This window comes from Saccoglossus kowalevskii, chromosome 13 (genome assembly GCF_978046115.1).
Source record: "Saccoglossus kowalevskii chromosome 13, keSacKowa6.1, whole genome shotgun sequence".
Lineage (NCBI taxonomy): Eukaryota > Metazoa > Hemichordata > Enteropneusta > Harrimaniidae > Saccoglossus > Saccoglossus kowalevskii.
The window spans coordinates 8,918,039-8,934,859 of NC_140653.1; the positions used below are offsets into that span (position 1 = coordinate 8,918,039).

At 35.5% G+C, this 16,821-nt stretch overlaps 1 protein-coding gene across 1 annotated transcript; it reads left to right on the forward strand.

Moving 5' to 3' along the window:
• Positions 1 to 7,372: 7,372 nt before the first annotated feature.
• LOC100367550 (sodium/potassium/calcium exchanger 5-like) lies at positions 7,373 to 16,522 on the forward strand. The gene is made up of 7 exons (XM_002741688.2): positions 7,373 to 7,914; positions 9,081 to 9,164; positions 10,830 to 10,930; positions 12,826 to 12,923; positions 13,265 to 13,692; positions 13,991 to 14,092; positions 14,604 to 16,522. Exons 1-7 carry the CDS (start codon positions 7,695 to 7,697, stop codon positions 14,924 to 14,926), a joined length of 1,356 nt encoding a protein of 451 aa, XP_002741734.1. The 5' UTR covers positions 7,373 to 7,694; the 3' UTR covers positions 14,927 to 16,522.
• Positions 16,523 to 16,821: the final 299 nt, after the last annotated feature.

Sequence of the window (16,821 nt, forward strand, 5' to 3'; positions counted from 1 at the left end):
TAGAATGTTCCATTACCTTCTATTGCCTCCTACAGTGTTCTATTACCTATTCAACCAGTTTTAAACAAAAATCTAGAATATTCCACCCAGACACAGTACGGTTCTATAACATTCTCAGTGACACGGTGGTAAATAAGTCGTATGCGACAGACTCATAGCGTCGTTATTATTATTATTAATTCGACTGAATTACCCCAAAGAGAAATTCTGTATGACAAATAACGAACAATTAAAAAATAATGTAAAAACAATTCTGGGTGTTAAAGATTAACATTTATTTGACACTCCAGAACAATACTACATTTGCACTATATTTGTCCTTCCAGTCTAAATGCAATAACTCTCAGAAGTTTCTCAGATGTAGGTGAATTTATAGATAAATATCCATTGAATTGAGCAAGCATCCTTAATTTTTGAGATGCTGAAATGAGCATAAATTATTAATTTTGTCGCTTCATTTAGCAATATTACCAACATCATCATTTAATAATAACCTATTTAATTATGGTACAGTAACTGTTGATGTATGGATGCTAGAATCATCAGCACGCATATCTACCTGTGAATGACTAAAATGACATAAAAAATAAAAACAAAAGGTGGTTCTAAACAGATTAATCGCCCCTTTAAAAGTTATAATACGTGATCTGTCCGTAAATTGCGATAAACATCACTGAAGGACTCGGATGGAACGTCATCGCATTGGTAGATGGATATCTTCTCACATGGTAATTAACAAAATCAAAAGTTTTGCGCAAATCCAATAAACGTACTACATAATATACTTAAAAAAACCACAATTACACATGTTTCATTTACGAGCCCGTTTTTTACATCATTCTCATGTAATCATTCTCCGAGCATCGACTTTAACGCTGTGACCTTCAAACACGCCACCAACGGCAGTGATCAGTCAAGGCTTAGCGAATACTTTGTCAATGCATGGAGGTATTATACCCCCATGGTCAATGTAATATTTACATACAATATTAAAACTCCGCCCTCCAATTTTCATGGTAAACGTCGCTTGGTGGATTAACTTAAGTGTTGGCCACTCTGAACTGTTGGGATAGATTCAAAAGAAAAAAAATATATATTCACAGAGAAAAAACAAATATTCACAAAAAATGAAGAGAACAAATCGATAATTACAACATCATTCAGATGAAAGCGAACACCAAACTTAGTAACAAAAAACCACATATTCATTTTCACAATTTGTCCAGCATATCCCTTCAAATAATCAGCTTCTTCAGACGTACGACAGTGATCTTTAAGTATTAGCAGTTCGAATTTCTAATAACAGATTATCGTGCCTCTTAATAAAGTTAGTTTTTCTCAATTATTTCATAGATATTTATGTGATTGTTCGAGGAACTCTCTAGAGATCACTAATAGAATTTCTCGAAGTTTTAATATACTTGTCATATTATATAAAAATAAATAAACCTGTCTCTTCATCGTCGGTTATAGAGTTCTCGCCGCCACAGTGTCGTGAACTAGCTTAGGTGCCGTAAAAGACTGGGCTTTTGCGACGATATGTAATGATAGAAATTGCATACAGAATCGAGGTTATGAGTGGACAGAACAACATAGTGAGAATTACTTCTAACATATGAGTAAATGAACATAATTTCTTTCATTTCAATTTATATAAAAATAGCTTGTGGGGATTTAAAATACACATACATTGTATGCAATACAATACGGAGCTGACAACAATCACTTTTTTACGGTAGTTACGAAAAAGCGACCCAATTTAGCTCACTCTTTTGTCAACAAAGTAGCAATATGGAAATCAGCGAGATGCTGAATTGTTCGAGTTACGAAAACGTCAAGTTACAAAAGTGACAACGCCTATATTTTTTTTAAACTACATCCACGTTTGCGAAACCACGCCCGAATTGTAACACAATGATAAATTGCCAATTAACAGAACTTTGAGTTACGGGAACTATACCGCGCCAGAGATTAATTACTTCACCTTTCAAAGAGATGGTCATTGAGTCAAAGGGCATTGACAGAGATGCGTTGCAATAGTAGTTTGTGATCATTTAGGCGTATCGACTGTTGGATTACACATCGATGTAAAACGGTCTCACCTGAACGACCATTGACGACAAAGAACTCCAAGAGTTCAGGAAATTTACCTCGGCTTACGTTCAGCCGCTAGGTGGAAGGATAACAACATATTTTGCATAGTCAAAGCTCGGTGTCTTCCGTCACAGAGTACCTATACCAAATAAGTCAAAAGGTTACATGTAATACTTTACAAAAAATATAAAACCGACGAACCATTTGACACATTGTTTGTTTGCAAAGTAGGATATGTATCCCATATAATAATAACATAATGATAACACAGTTAGTGTAGCAATTTGTCATGAGTTGGACGGACGGACAAACAGCTCACAACATATTATTTCTTATTAGCTCCACGATATCACTTACATGATCAACTCCGTAATTACATAAACATACCTAGAGATTGAAAAAAACAACTCGGGATTAATACCTTACATTTGCATAAACCCATGACTGACAGCCAGTTTGAGCAGTCAAAATGAATCATGCTTTTCCATCGCTTTTACGCGGAAATCACACTGACATCGCACCGAACTCGTAAATTAACATCGCAGTTGTATCGCGGATATATTCATGTTTGTGTACGACATGAAGATAAAGCACCACAGGCGTTAAGATTGCCGAAAAGAGTGATTTTGCGGAGCACCCCGAAGAGATGTTTCACGCTTGAGTGTCATTTGCATACTGAAAAGTGGCGGCCATCTTTCCTTTTATACACCCAGACCCGCGGTTACTAGTATTTTGAGTTTTAAGTTTTTGTTCATAGTGCGTTTTGATTAAAGTTGGCCATCTGTGCATGATAATCATAATACACGCCTATGCTTATTTGTAGGAATATCTTCCAAAGGGTGTGGTAAATGTTCATCGTCAAAAAATCAAAATAATAAAAAAAATAAGAAATATGAAACAAATCTGACCATTAAGTTTAACATTGAGTGAGTCCGGTTGCAAATACGAGAAATAGAAATATAGAGTGTGGGACCATATAATAATATAATTAATAATTTACTTGTTAATTGATAATGAGAATAGTACTGAATATGTAATACTTTATTAGAAGCACGTGACATACAAATGTGTTTCATTTTATTAATGTTGACTTGCATAAACGCATGTGATTCTGATAGAACAAATAAAATAATTGTAATATTGCGTATATCATTTTGTTTGGCAGTTCCCCCAAATAAAAACAATGACTGAGAAATGTACTTCACATGTAAGTCATTTTCGTTCACCAGAAAGCAATATCTAAAGGTTGTGGAATTGATTTATAAAGTTAGATATTCAAATAAGTGATGAAAGCTGATGTTAATTTTGTTGATATCAGTCGCTTTTAGACTATATCACTTACTGTGCCACTTATTGTGACTGATATATATGCCTGACATATGTTTAGAACATGAAATTCCAATCAGTGGTGAGAGTGAAGTGAACTCAAATGTAGTACATGTATGGAAAGATTTCCCTTTGAGATGTATAATAGATTATGAATATATGTAAGATGAAGGGAACTGCATTGCCAATATACAAATTTCCACATAGAAGTTTTAGTTTTGTGAATATGGAATCACAAAAGAAGATTGTTTGAGACCAGTCTGCTATTCAGAAAGCAAATTATAGGAAGTAGAAAGGCTAAAAAAACACTCCTTAACCACAGAACGGTATCATCGGCGGAAATGTTTTGTCACGTGCCACTAGAGTTGATGGGATTGATCCCTTATTGAAAAGATTTATAATGCAATATAGAGATCGAAACCTTTCACAAAGAATTCCTGCTTTAAAATGGGTTTAAAAAATGAAGGTAAAGCACTCTAGTAACACATAAAGATTTATAACACGTTTTATAAATTAATATAATAAATATGTAATGTAATTTCTTACGCACATTGGAGAATGTGGTTATACCTATAAAATTACATAAATTACAAAACTTCATTTGCCTAGTCATTCCTTGTTGTCAATGACAAACGCTTCTGGATCTATCGAGTACTCTTCGTTATTTCAAATTTAGCAATACGTGAAATATACAATTCAAGCGTATCGTATAATTTCTATAATATATAGTGTTTTTTTACTTCTCATTGCAGCCCATCATTCTTGTTATTTTGAGTCTTTGAATCACAAACACATTTAAAAAAGGCGTACATTGCCAACTACACGTAGCCAAAACCAGAATGAACCAAACATGTTTATTTTAAATTGCCCATATACATCCCATATACATTCGTCCATCTATATTTTATAACATCATATAAGTTTTAAGCTATAGTCGGAGTTCAGATGCTGGTGCCAATACGTTTCATAGACCCTATAACCCTTGTAGGATATATGGTTTCACGTGGCAACAATGCATACAACCGCGCCCGTACAGTCAAGGATGGGTAAGTGGTGAGCAAATTTGGTGAGCATTTACCTCACTTTCATAAAGCAGAGCAGCTGGCAACATTACTCGGTGAACCCAAATACTTTTGGCAATGTGCGATATCGCACACTTTTGACCCACCAAACTTTCGAATCATAAAAGACGTGTTGCAGCTGAGATCGTATTCATAATGGCCGACTGATGGTCATATTGTTTTATTTCAAAAAATCAAACTTCACACATCTTAAGATACATAAGCTCGTGCATTCCTGTAGTAATCCGATTTGAGTTGGCCGAAAATCAGCCATTTTAATACTACCGATTTGAGATGGCCGAATAGCAGCCATTTTAATGCTACCGATTTGAGATGGCCGAAAATCAGCCATTTTTATACTACCGATTTGAGATGGCCGAATAGCAGCCATTTTAATGCTACCAGATCGTATATGAGCGGCCGTTCTTGAAACTTGATACATACATTGGACACTTATTGGATCTTGATGCACGTCACTTTTTGCAGCTTGAAAACGACCGACTGTTGGTCATTTTGTTTTAATGAAAGCCGTCCAAGATCGATGTTTCTGACATGCCTTGATTGGTCGTGTTGGAACTCCATTCATAGTTCATACACATGCATTTGTTTCTCGATGAGACTCAATATAAAATCATCAAAATCAAACAGTGTAATTTCGATTCCGGATCAAATTAACCTTTACAAACACAAGTCAAGTTCTGGATCAAAATGGCTGACTGCAATATTATAATTAGCCTATAGAGGGCGCTTTATAACCTAGGATGACCAAAAACAAATTGTACAAAGTAAAAAATCGCTGAATCATATTGTACATTGCATAAAGATGTAATGTGGTATCCTTGATTGAGCATGTTTAAATAATTTGGTTTGAGATTGCAACAAAACCTTATTGTATGATAACATAATGTTGTCATTATGATATCCGCGTTTTTATCGAACAAATACTGCCTTGGTTGCTGCCAAAATAGGTTCATTTTAAGAAAAATTATATTGTGTTTTTATCAAAATGTAATACACAAAAATATTTAAACATAAAACAAAAATACTTGTTACTTGTATTTTCCTATATACAAAATATATTTTTGAAATGTATTTTCTCAACTCTTGGCTATCATCACTGATTTGTCATCAGTGGAATGATCTACCTTACAAGTTGTGGTTGCCAGGTGTCTTTAATTATTATCTAGCCACTGAACTGAATTATTGTTTTTTATCTAAAACATATTCTAGGCGTTTTTTGTCTGGAAACGCGAATAGATTCAATTCTATGTAGGAACAGATGTATTCAGGTGACGTTTCGATGTATTGTATGGGATATGTATATGTCAACACAACAGTCAATCCGTCACTGTGTATGTGCAGCTGACGGTTCCACACAAGCGTTCTATTACGGGCAAAATGGTAAAAAAAAAAAATATAACCATGATTTCCTTAAAAAAAGCAAGTGACCCCACCACATTTTAATGGCTGTTAGTACTATTTATTTCGAAATGGATAAATTTACACAATCATTTTCAGCTACAGTATTACAAAATACTATATTTGGTGACGATTTTTGTTTTAATACTGTCAACAGTAGACATGCTTTTCTCTGTGTAAACACGTGACGTAAATTGTTTACCGGTACATCATTTGTGACTTCATGCACATAAATGTTGTAGTATGAAAAGATTAGACTATATTCAGTTACCAAAACTAAAATAATGTCAGAATCGAAACTGGACAAATGTTTCAGACCTTGCATATTTTAAAAGCTTTACCAGTGTATTAAGACGCCCACGTGTGGTAGGCAGGGATAAACACTAAGGGTATTGTCATACTCATTGCGGAGGGTGTGTGTGAGTTGGAGGTCACTCGATTTAGGTTTCCTCAATAAAAATCTGTTTTCGGTTTTTAATTTATGCAAACGCGAATGTTTTCAAATCACGAACGAACGAGACATGTATGAATGAAATTAATAGTGTCTCATACCGCAACAAACAAACAAAAAAACAACAACAAAAAACGAATACAAAGATTCAATAAGACGACTTTGAAATATGGATTAGCAACACATACTGACTCGAACATCTTCACTATTCCCATTAATATGTTTAGAAGCTCATTTATTCTGTTGTTGTAGTCGCGACTAAAAATACAGGACAGAGATTACCCGGGAGGGCACAAGAAAATGCCGCCAGTCGGCCATATTCTATACACGAGCTCGTGAAATTTGCCAAGGCGTATCTGATAAATGTGCGTGCATATAACAATTTGGCTGAAAATATAGTTTGCTTTAGGTTTTTGTATTACGCTTATGAAATTAACCTCCTGGGTATGCGAGCGAAAGGCAAACCGCATGATGCGGCCTTGTTGCGACAGCAGCTCCGACGCCCAGTCAGTTATATTATAGATTGGAATTTATATTCCCATAGACTGTGGTGGGAACGAGGGAGGGGGAGGGGGCTGGAAATTTAGCAAATATTGGATTTTTTGTTCACGTATTATGGAATTCTTGATCTATAGAGGATGTATTAAATACAATAAGCTAATTATGAAATTATAAAAAAATATGCACTCAATATAATCCGTTATTATTTCGTCTGTTGAAAATCAACACAAAACATGCCAGCTGTCATAATTTCTAATCTGGCGTGATGTGAGCTTTACATTGGTTATTTTGTATTGCCTATACAATAGGACTGGAGAAAATATAAAATTTTATACAGGGCTGACAGAAAGATGAAAATTGTTATTCAACAACAATGTCAAATAAGGAGTTTTTATTTGCGGCAGCTGGTGCCCGTAATACGCTAAAACAATTGACTAATTGTTAGTTTATAGCAATATTTGTAGTTTATGCAGATGTCTATAAGCTACTTCAGCTGGTACACATTGTACCCTGGATTCAACGGTGACCGAGTCATTCCGGCGCGCGAGTTTCCGAGCTCTACTCGTCACGATAAAAACACAATTCTACACGGAGCGTTGTGGAATTTTTTCATCGCCTGCTTTGGAAGTTTCTAACAGCAGAACCCGAAGTATTGCCTTGTGTACACTCCCTACCTGACTTTTTGCTCTGAGGATTATGCACGCATTACGATATTCATGGTACAAAAATAGCATTTTGTCAAAATGGTTGGAAGATAAAACATGCAGTGGAATAGACTTGTGATATAGGAAGATGACAATTCCATCCAAGTAATGTGACAACATCAATATTCATTTGAAATAATGAATCAATCGACTGCTTTGACCAACATCTCGTACTCGGTGAGTAATGACTGTGTCGAAGAAGGGCCTTCAGATGTTACATCGGCTGTATTATTTACCGCCCAGCAACTACGACATGGCGCAGTTGTGATACCAATTTTGGTTGTTCTGTATATGGTGTCTGCGATGAACACTGTATCCGCTCGATATTTCATACCTGCCATCGAGGCCATGTGTATAGGTAGGTTTATTTAAATCAATTACCATTATTTTGATTTCGTAACCACAGAATTGTTTGCGTGATTCTTTTTATAATATTTCTCGTGATGGAAAAATCGTTGTTTTACTTTTTTCTCAAGTCGAAAATCTCGTGATCAGAGTTCACGGTTTTAGAACTACGGAAAAAGAGGCACGCACACGGAATACGGCCACAATTCGTAAAGCCGAAAAAGTACGGCGACTCGGGACCTGTAGGATAGATGTGTACACAATATATATAGACTATATTGTTTCAAATCGCGGGTTTTCCGGTGTTTTAATGCATATTCCCATTGTCAGAACACAATTCGTTTTTATGTACTAAACTTTCTATATCGGTACGATTATATCGACGAGAAGTATGTTTGAAAGTTGTTTTTGTAAAACACATTTCATTAAGACCGGAAGCCTGATATGTCTCCGGTCTCCAAGCATATCCGAACATTTATATGCAAAAGATAAATACACATCGAAGAGAATAGTCAAAGTACTCATTGAACCATATCGAAGAGAATAGTCAACGCACTCATCTATAATGGCAAACGACGTGTTCGTAAAGTGATGTGGCTTAACCCATCTACAACATGGTATCGGCACGAACTCGTTCTGGCATCTGCCATTTTATTAACGCCTTGTTAGTATGTAAAAAGTGAACTAGCAGTGCACTTAGAGATAACAGTTTCAGCTATTTCCACGGGAAAATTTATATAAGAATTGTGTTAATTAACAAAAACGATTAAAGAGCATTGAAAGCTGACAATGTTTTACAGGTAAACACAGACCACTTTATTTTCAATGTTAGCGTGTTCGGCAAAAATACTAACTGAGCTTAAGACTGATACCGTGACAGCCGTCTACTTTCACGTAACAGTTGTCACACATTTACCAAGGCAACAATGCCACGTCTGACAGTATCAAATAATGCTTCAGGGTGAATTAATGTAAATTGTGCTGTTCAAGTTGCTGTAGATCAGATAAACACTACGTTCATTAGAACGCCCCCACTAATATCTACATTATATACTGTGTACAGGTCATATTGGTATTATATGGTTAATTGTTCCATATTATATATGCAGCAGTCACACGAGAAAAACTACATTTCTACATTTTTAAAACTAACATAACATCTATAATTGCACATTACAGAATTAAAAATATCGAAGAACATTGCCGGGACAACGTTCGTTGCTGTGGGTGGATCACTAGGAGAAGTTCTCATCACCACGATTAGTACGTATCCATGGTAATTAGCATCTGCCAACTGGCAGTCTCGAAATTAAAAGAGTGAGGACCCTCTGAAACGCTATTTCCTACATTTTGAGGGTCAAATTTGGCTGACACAAGGGGTATCAGCTTGATTTTGAAGGGGCGACAACCCAAACATTTGTTAGAGGGGTGACCGCTCCCTCTGCCCCCCTGTGCCACCACCATTGCTTTAATAATGATATAATCCGTTATTGACTACTAGCAATACTGTAGTTATATAATAATATAATTCACACTGTATTTTAAAGGGAGATGGTCATCTCGCTTGCACTAGAATTTCGTGCAAAGCCATGACTCAATTCACTTACGTGCGATCCGCCAACGTGGCGCGTCTCCGTCTACACGTGTTAAGTAAAGTCGGCTCCGTGTAGGCGTCAATCAAATTTTCGTTTGCGTGACCAACAGCTGTTAATTCACAGTTTCAATTGCCTCAACTATTGTTTCTAGTACAATTATTTTTTTTATTTTTTTTAAGTTCGTGATATTATCAATTATGAAAACAACTACTAAGAGGTGAAAGTGATAACGATGATGATAAGGAAATCACACTGTAGCTGCAATATATTATGACTTTTGGTTAAGAATACATTAGAGAGACACCTCTGACAAAGAGTACGGTCTAATTCATAGGCACGAGAAACAAACGTCGGCGGCGGGTATTCCTATTCCAATTTATAATAATTGTTGATTTACACACAAACTTTTGTTTTGTTGTTTTTAACCGGAACAAAAAAAAATAGAAAGATGTCTGAGAAGATGTGATATATTACATGGACATTACAGAAATATTTCCATATGAATCCATGTTACTATAGCATATTTGTCTGACATTTCACTCATAGCAGTCGATCGTTTTGGTGACAATCCTGGATTCCCCTGGGTTTACAAACAATTGCAATTTACGATAGTTGACATACCGGTATAAACGATATGTATGTTACAGTTGGATATCATTAGAAATACTATTATAGATAAGTTTAAGTGTTTGATAATAATAAACAACTAACATTCATATGTATGATACTGTTCGCAAGGTCATTGTGACATTAATTCCTATTTCAAATCTCAAATTTGCATTTGACCCATTGATCTCTCCATACGTGTGGTTATTTCAAACCAACACTACCAAGCTATTTTACCGAACGTAAAAATAAACATTCGATAGACTACATCAAGGACAAAATTATATTCTTCTCTAACTATGTTTGTACAATTATTGCTAAATTATCGTATTTTGAGTGTTTTTAAAATGTGTTTTAGTTGAGGCGGTTACTAAAGCGCAACTGTTGTATTGTGGCGCTTTGGAATTTTGCGTAAACAAATAATCTATTTTTACAAGCGTTGTATAAATCTCGCGAGACCCATATCTAACACGACGTGGGCGACAACTTTCAGGTTTTGAGTATAAACGCCAGCTAATTGTAGCTGACATTTTTTGATTTACGAGTTGAACTAAATTTTCCTCTACTGAGTATATTATTGAGTATATTATACTTTTGTCAAATGTACATAATCAAACACTGCTTATAATATTCAAGTTTTTGTTTTGTGTGGTACCAGTGTAAATACTTAGATGTTATATTTGATTACATGTATATGTTTAGCATTGATGTTTTTATTTATTTCTAGGCACAGTTACGGGTAGCAAAGGCGTTGGTTTTGGGACAGTTGTTGGTTCTGCCTACATTTTGATGTTCATAGTTGGAATATGCGCATTCTTATCGCCATCGGTATGTCACCTGTCGTCACGTGTTTAATACACCGGGCAATCCATGTCTTTTTGTGTGTCAGAACGAGTATTATAGGTGAAATGGCCGGAAAATGTTAAGTTCGTCTGTGTTAATTGAATATACAAAGACACTAGTAGAATAGGAATAAAGTACGGATCGTTTTAGCAAAAATATCGAACAAATGTTTGTCCAGCCACATATTCGACAGACAGTTCGCTTTTCTCAAGCAAACAACTGTTAATAAGAGAGATACAATACCATGGCCACGGGTTTACTCGTGCAGCTATTGCGGTGACTGGTATATGGAAGGATGGCGTGTGTGACAAGAAAGCAGTCGGTGATTTAAAGTAGATCGCTACAATTAAAAAATATATTCAAAAATCCCCGAATTCAGCAAGAGGGGTTGAATTACTGTAATGTTCAATTCGGAAATACAAATATATGGTCACTGAACTAAATTTTTAACAAAATTGATCAATATTTTGTGTTTGTGTTATGGATAAGAATTGGTTCCTAAAGTAGAAACATTCCTTCATGATCATATCTCAAAGTTGTGTTTTGTCACCTATCAGACCTAAGCTAGAAACATGATATGTAGTGTTATGAGGGATACATATGGATGTCAGGAAAAATTTTAGTATTATTTGAGTTTTATTATAAGCTCCATGGAATACAGTATTCACATATATTCCTATATAATGTTCCAAAATGGCCGTTTTTAGATTATTTTGCATATGACAACAAATCATTTTTTCTCGTAAAATATGTAAATATGAATGAGTTGCATGCATATTGTATATAACTCAGTAACGATAATAGTGAATTAAAAAGATTATTGAATTATAAAAAGATTACTGTACGGTTACAAGTAGACATTCATTTGTAAAATAACGCTTTAAAAACTCCAAAGGTTGAGATACAATGATATTGTTTAGTACATTTGACGTATTTACAAGAGTAATGGCGGCCATATTCACAGTAAATATATACGTATCGTCATAGTTTCACATTGTTTGGGGTGACATAGGTTGAACACGTCTATATTATGACAGACATGGAACACTCAGTAGTTCTAAATTTGTTTGAAAAATCCGAATTTAAAAAAGGTTAGAAATAACATTGTTAGCTTTATTTTATAGAAACTAATATTCGGCCAATTTTCTCAAAAAATGTATTTTAAAAATAATTGATAATAACAATATCCATGAATAAGTTCACAGATACTTAGACACTAGGAAATGTCGCGTGGCTTTGTTCTATACATTTTCTAAATAAAATTAGAATAATAACTAAATTGGCTCTTCTAGCACTGCATTTATTTTTGTATATCGGGGTTGGAGATTGGACTAAAATAAAATGCTTGAAAATTGATTGAATTATCTAGTAATTTAGTCATGGAGCGCTAAATAAACAAAATAGTTGACATGTTATTCACATAGTTCATCATACCTCTACTTTCCTTTTTCATAAAACAACAAGTAGTGACATCATAACCCATAATTCCATATTAAGCATGGACGTCGTCTTTGCACGTCATCACTTTGTGTGTTCGATTGATCCCATAAGCTTTGGCAGTAACAGTCATTCTCCATGCATGCATATAATCATACACATGCACACCTGTAAGCTATCATTTTGAAAACAAATTAAACAATATTAGAGTTTATATCTATAGTCAGCAATATATATGGCGGATGATATATTGTCTCGCGCATGACCTCCGCATGGTACCCATTCCCGATTTCAAAGGGGAACCATAGCAAATCAAAACACATATAGCCGATATTGATTTGCTTCTCACCTAAACCGCTATTACAATCTGGTGATGTATTGTGATCACTCCCATCTTCGCACTGAATCCAATTTACGTTTATAATTCTAACGTTTTCTTACAGACATTGCTGGAATGGTGGCCGATTGTGAGAGATACCTTACTGTACAGTATCAGTATAATCCCTATGGTGATTTTTTTAGTTGACGGGGTTGTTTACTGGTAAGTGGTATACACAGTACAATATTTAGGGGTGTCATTCAAATTGGAGCATGGGTACGCACGCTCTACAAAGGCATTTAAAAGAGCCTCTAAATGCATACACACATTTTATTTTGCATGCGTCGCTTCCATATCCAACACGACGCGGCTCGATAACTATATTTCATTTCGCATTTCATTGCTTATCCACGCCTAGACACACGGTTTGGTGCATTCTTAGGGGCGGTTCAGTGCGGTACAATTTACAGTGAGGTGACATGATTTAAGATAACAGTGCACCACGTAATTATTTCAATTACCAAAATGAACCTTTGCATATAATCGAATTATTTTCCTTCCAGGTATGAATCAGCCATATTGCTGTTCCTCTACGTTGTCTACGTGGTGGTCGTTGTGTTTAATCAACGTATTGAGGCGAGTTTCCGAAAGTGTTGTTATAAGAAGTTCGAAAAAGGAGAAAAACAGCACATTATTGAACACAGTGTGTTCGCCGAATCACACACTGACGAAACTATTATGGATGTGTTCGAGGAGGCAGCCACTGAGGGAGAAGATGGACATTATGTACATTATTTACATCACTTTCCCAAAAGTAAATTGGGGAAAGTGTACTATGTATTCGACGCGCCAGTAAGCGCTGCCCTCTATATTTCAATTCCGGATTGTCATAACCCGCGCTGGAGAAAATGGTATCCCTTAGCAATAGTGATGTCAGTGGCGTGGTTGGTGTTTTTCACATTGGTATTCTTGCTTATGTTAAACATCACCGGTAAGTAACTAGCTAGTTGATAATGTTAATGGTTAAACCATTTTTGCACTTTGGACATTCTAAAAAAAGAAATATATTTTTTTAAAGGTCTATTAAGTTTCTGTTCTGTTAAATAGTCGCCAAAGAAAAGAGTTTCATTGGCAGCGACGAGAAAACACGTGACTGCCGCAAACGTGCCTACTTCGTCTCTAGCGTTCGTTATCGTGTAGTTAGTGTCAACATAACCGCGAAATCTATTACATGTATATCTATCTAATATTAAATCTATTTCATATTCAAATGAATGTTTTTATTTCAGCTGAAGTATTGGGAATACCCGATACTGTAATGGGGTTGACGTTTGGTACTCTCGGAGCTTCGGCGCCTACAATAGTTCTCAGTGTGGTGGCGCTGCAGAAAGGTCAGTATTAGAGTCCCCTTATAAAAGGACTCTCGTCAGTATAATCAACGTTAAATTCACAGTATTTCTCTATTGTTTGATTACCGCCGAATCTTTACCGAGAATAACATGCCGTAGAATGTAGTAGATTTCTCCCTGTGTGAAATGTTTTAGTAATAGCTTATTTACTGCCCCCAACGCCGGCTTCTATCAATCATTGATGTCACCCTGTTATTAACCCCACACTCAGGTGGCGTACAAGAGATAATAAAATACATGCGATTAATTAACCTATATTAACTTACTATATGGACGCCGCCATCTTGAATATGGCTCTTTCTTATAAATTCGAAAATCATAGTGAGATTGAGAAAAAAAAATCACGTAGACCAATGACGAGATTGTCTCACACGCGAAATCCTCCTCATCGCATTCTCACACTGATTGCACGGCATCGGAGACAATCTTTAATTGTGTGCTTAGTTACTTTGAATAAGTTAGTAATCACTTACATTCGAACTTTCATTTTTAGGACATGCTGACATCGCCATAGCCAATGCTCTCGGTAATAACGTGTTCAACATTCTTGTATGTGCCGGACTCCCCTGGTTTGTCTATTCTCTCGCACATAAAACGAATGGCCAACATCTTATGGCGATCGATGTTTCAGGTGGAGTGGCATTTTCCGGGTCGTTATTGTTGGCAAGTGGACTCATACCGCTATTCTTTTTGGCAATATCTCGTTGGCGTTTAAATAGGCTGAACGGAGCGATTCTAGTGATGTTTTATATCGCTTTTACCGTGGTAACCGTGATATTTGAAGTGAATGGCAAGAGAAAATGCATTACTAACTAGATGAGCGGATTGACAATACACCTTAATCATAAATGGTCAACGAGATCTCGTTGAGAGTGATAGAGTTGTACGACTGGTTTTTGCCCTTTTCTCATTTACTGTCATCGCGTCTACTGTTGCCACGATTACCATTTTTAGGAGAAATGATTACCATTTTAGGAGAACAGTGGACACGATAACTTAGGGCGGGCAAAACAATTCTCGTGACATTATCTCTGTCACTCTTGGCGGTTACTTGTGATTAAGATCTCCTACATTGTTGGGAAAAACAACCCTAAGCATAGATTGTAGGTGTGGACGGTTTACTGCAAATAAACACACATTTTAGAATTCATGAATCTATGGCAATACCATATGATTTCAGAAAAACTTAATTTAAAATTTGTTTATTTGAAACGTATTCTTGAAAACAATTGATGAGATCTGTTTCCACGTAGTTAAAACTGGTAAATCGGCCGTGACTGTATGAACTTTATTGGTATTACCAAGCATATTCAATATCAAGACTTCTTCCTTGAATATGAATTTGAATCATGGTGTAATGCAAGCGCAAAGTTTAATTACTATAACTAAACGTCCACGCCATCTTTATAAATATTGCAGCGGCAAGTGCCAACATTAGTAGGTTTACGTGGTTTCATATTCATATCAATAATTTATATGAAGATTAGAATTTGTGTTTTCTATCTGATCTGGTCTTAGAAATTAAAATCGTGGCTCGGACGAACCGGCCGAACTAATTATTGTTAATGAAAGTGTTCAACCACAGTCACAACCTTTAAAAAAATATACTGACGTACTGACGTTTTAAAAAATATTTTTCCATCCAAAATTTTCAACTCTTCAGTTCAAACATGGAAAATACATCATGCATTTTAGAATTGGTTCTAAATTATAGTAACACTTAGTAACAAATTGTAACATTTTGGCGACATCAAATCTGTTGAACATTGTTTGTCGGTCAGAAAGGCTGGCTGCAAAACGTGCTTTCCACCAGTAGAACCACCATTAGTATGTTTAAAGTATACATATAATTATATCAGTTGATTTCTTGATTATTTCATTATTACATTCAATATTGTGCAACATGTTTTGCGTGCCAATGCCCTCTTTTTTGAAGACGGGGGGGGGGGTAGACTGGCCAACTGCATGCGAGGCTGTGTGGCCCTCTGTGTGGTCGGGTCGAACCTCATTTACTTGTTAACTTGGCTTTAATCCTTTCTCGTATTTTAAATATTATATACACGGGTACAAATTCTGAAATCTGCAAAATTGTAAATATGATTTTCGGAGAAATTTGGTGTTAAATAGTATAATCGTATATAACCTCTGTATGTGAGTACGAATACGAGTGACGTATACAGCACGTGGAAATACATTGTTTGTTTACACGACTGTGTCAACTCTACAATTTAAATTATTTTTCGGGTTTCTCAACATTTCTTCAAAACCTATGTAAATATGTTAAGTATTTATTATTATATCCATATCATATGTTTTATTTTATTGTATATATGTAGACACTTTTAATATACTTTTTTCGAATCTGTATAGTGTAAAATATAAACAAATAAATTCCTCGGTATATCCTTCCTATTTCTTTGATTGTTCTTTGTTAATATGTATTCATGTTTTCTAATCGGTAAAAAAACAATTTGACATTTTCTCTGAATTCAGTTGTCGGTTTGTCAGTACAAATACATGTAATAGTACAGTTAATCGCACGAGTAGCCGTTCTGTTTATCAGTACAAATACATGTAATAGTACAGTTAATCGCACGAGTAGCCGTTCTGTTTATCAGTACAAATACATGTAATAGTACAGTTAATCGCACGAGTAGCCGTTCTGTTTATCAGTACAAATACATGTAATAGTACAGTTAATCGCACGAGTA

Bases quoted from the DNA above. Each gene is read 5' to 3' on its own strand.
- LOC100367550 (XM_002741688.2), top strand. From the start codon at position 7,695: ATGAATCAATCGACTGCTTTGACCAACATCTCGTACTCGGTGAGTAAT. The intron at 12,924-13,264 runs GTAAGTGGTATA...TTTTCCTTCCAG, and splicing joins GTTGACGGGGTTGTTTACTG to GTATGAATCAGCCATATTGC. The intron at 14,093-14,603 runs GTCAGTATTAGA...TTTCATTTTTAG, and splicing joins TGTGGTGGCGCTGCAGAAAG to GACATGCTGACATCGCCATA.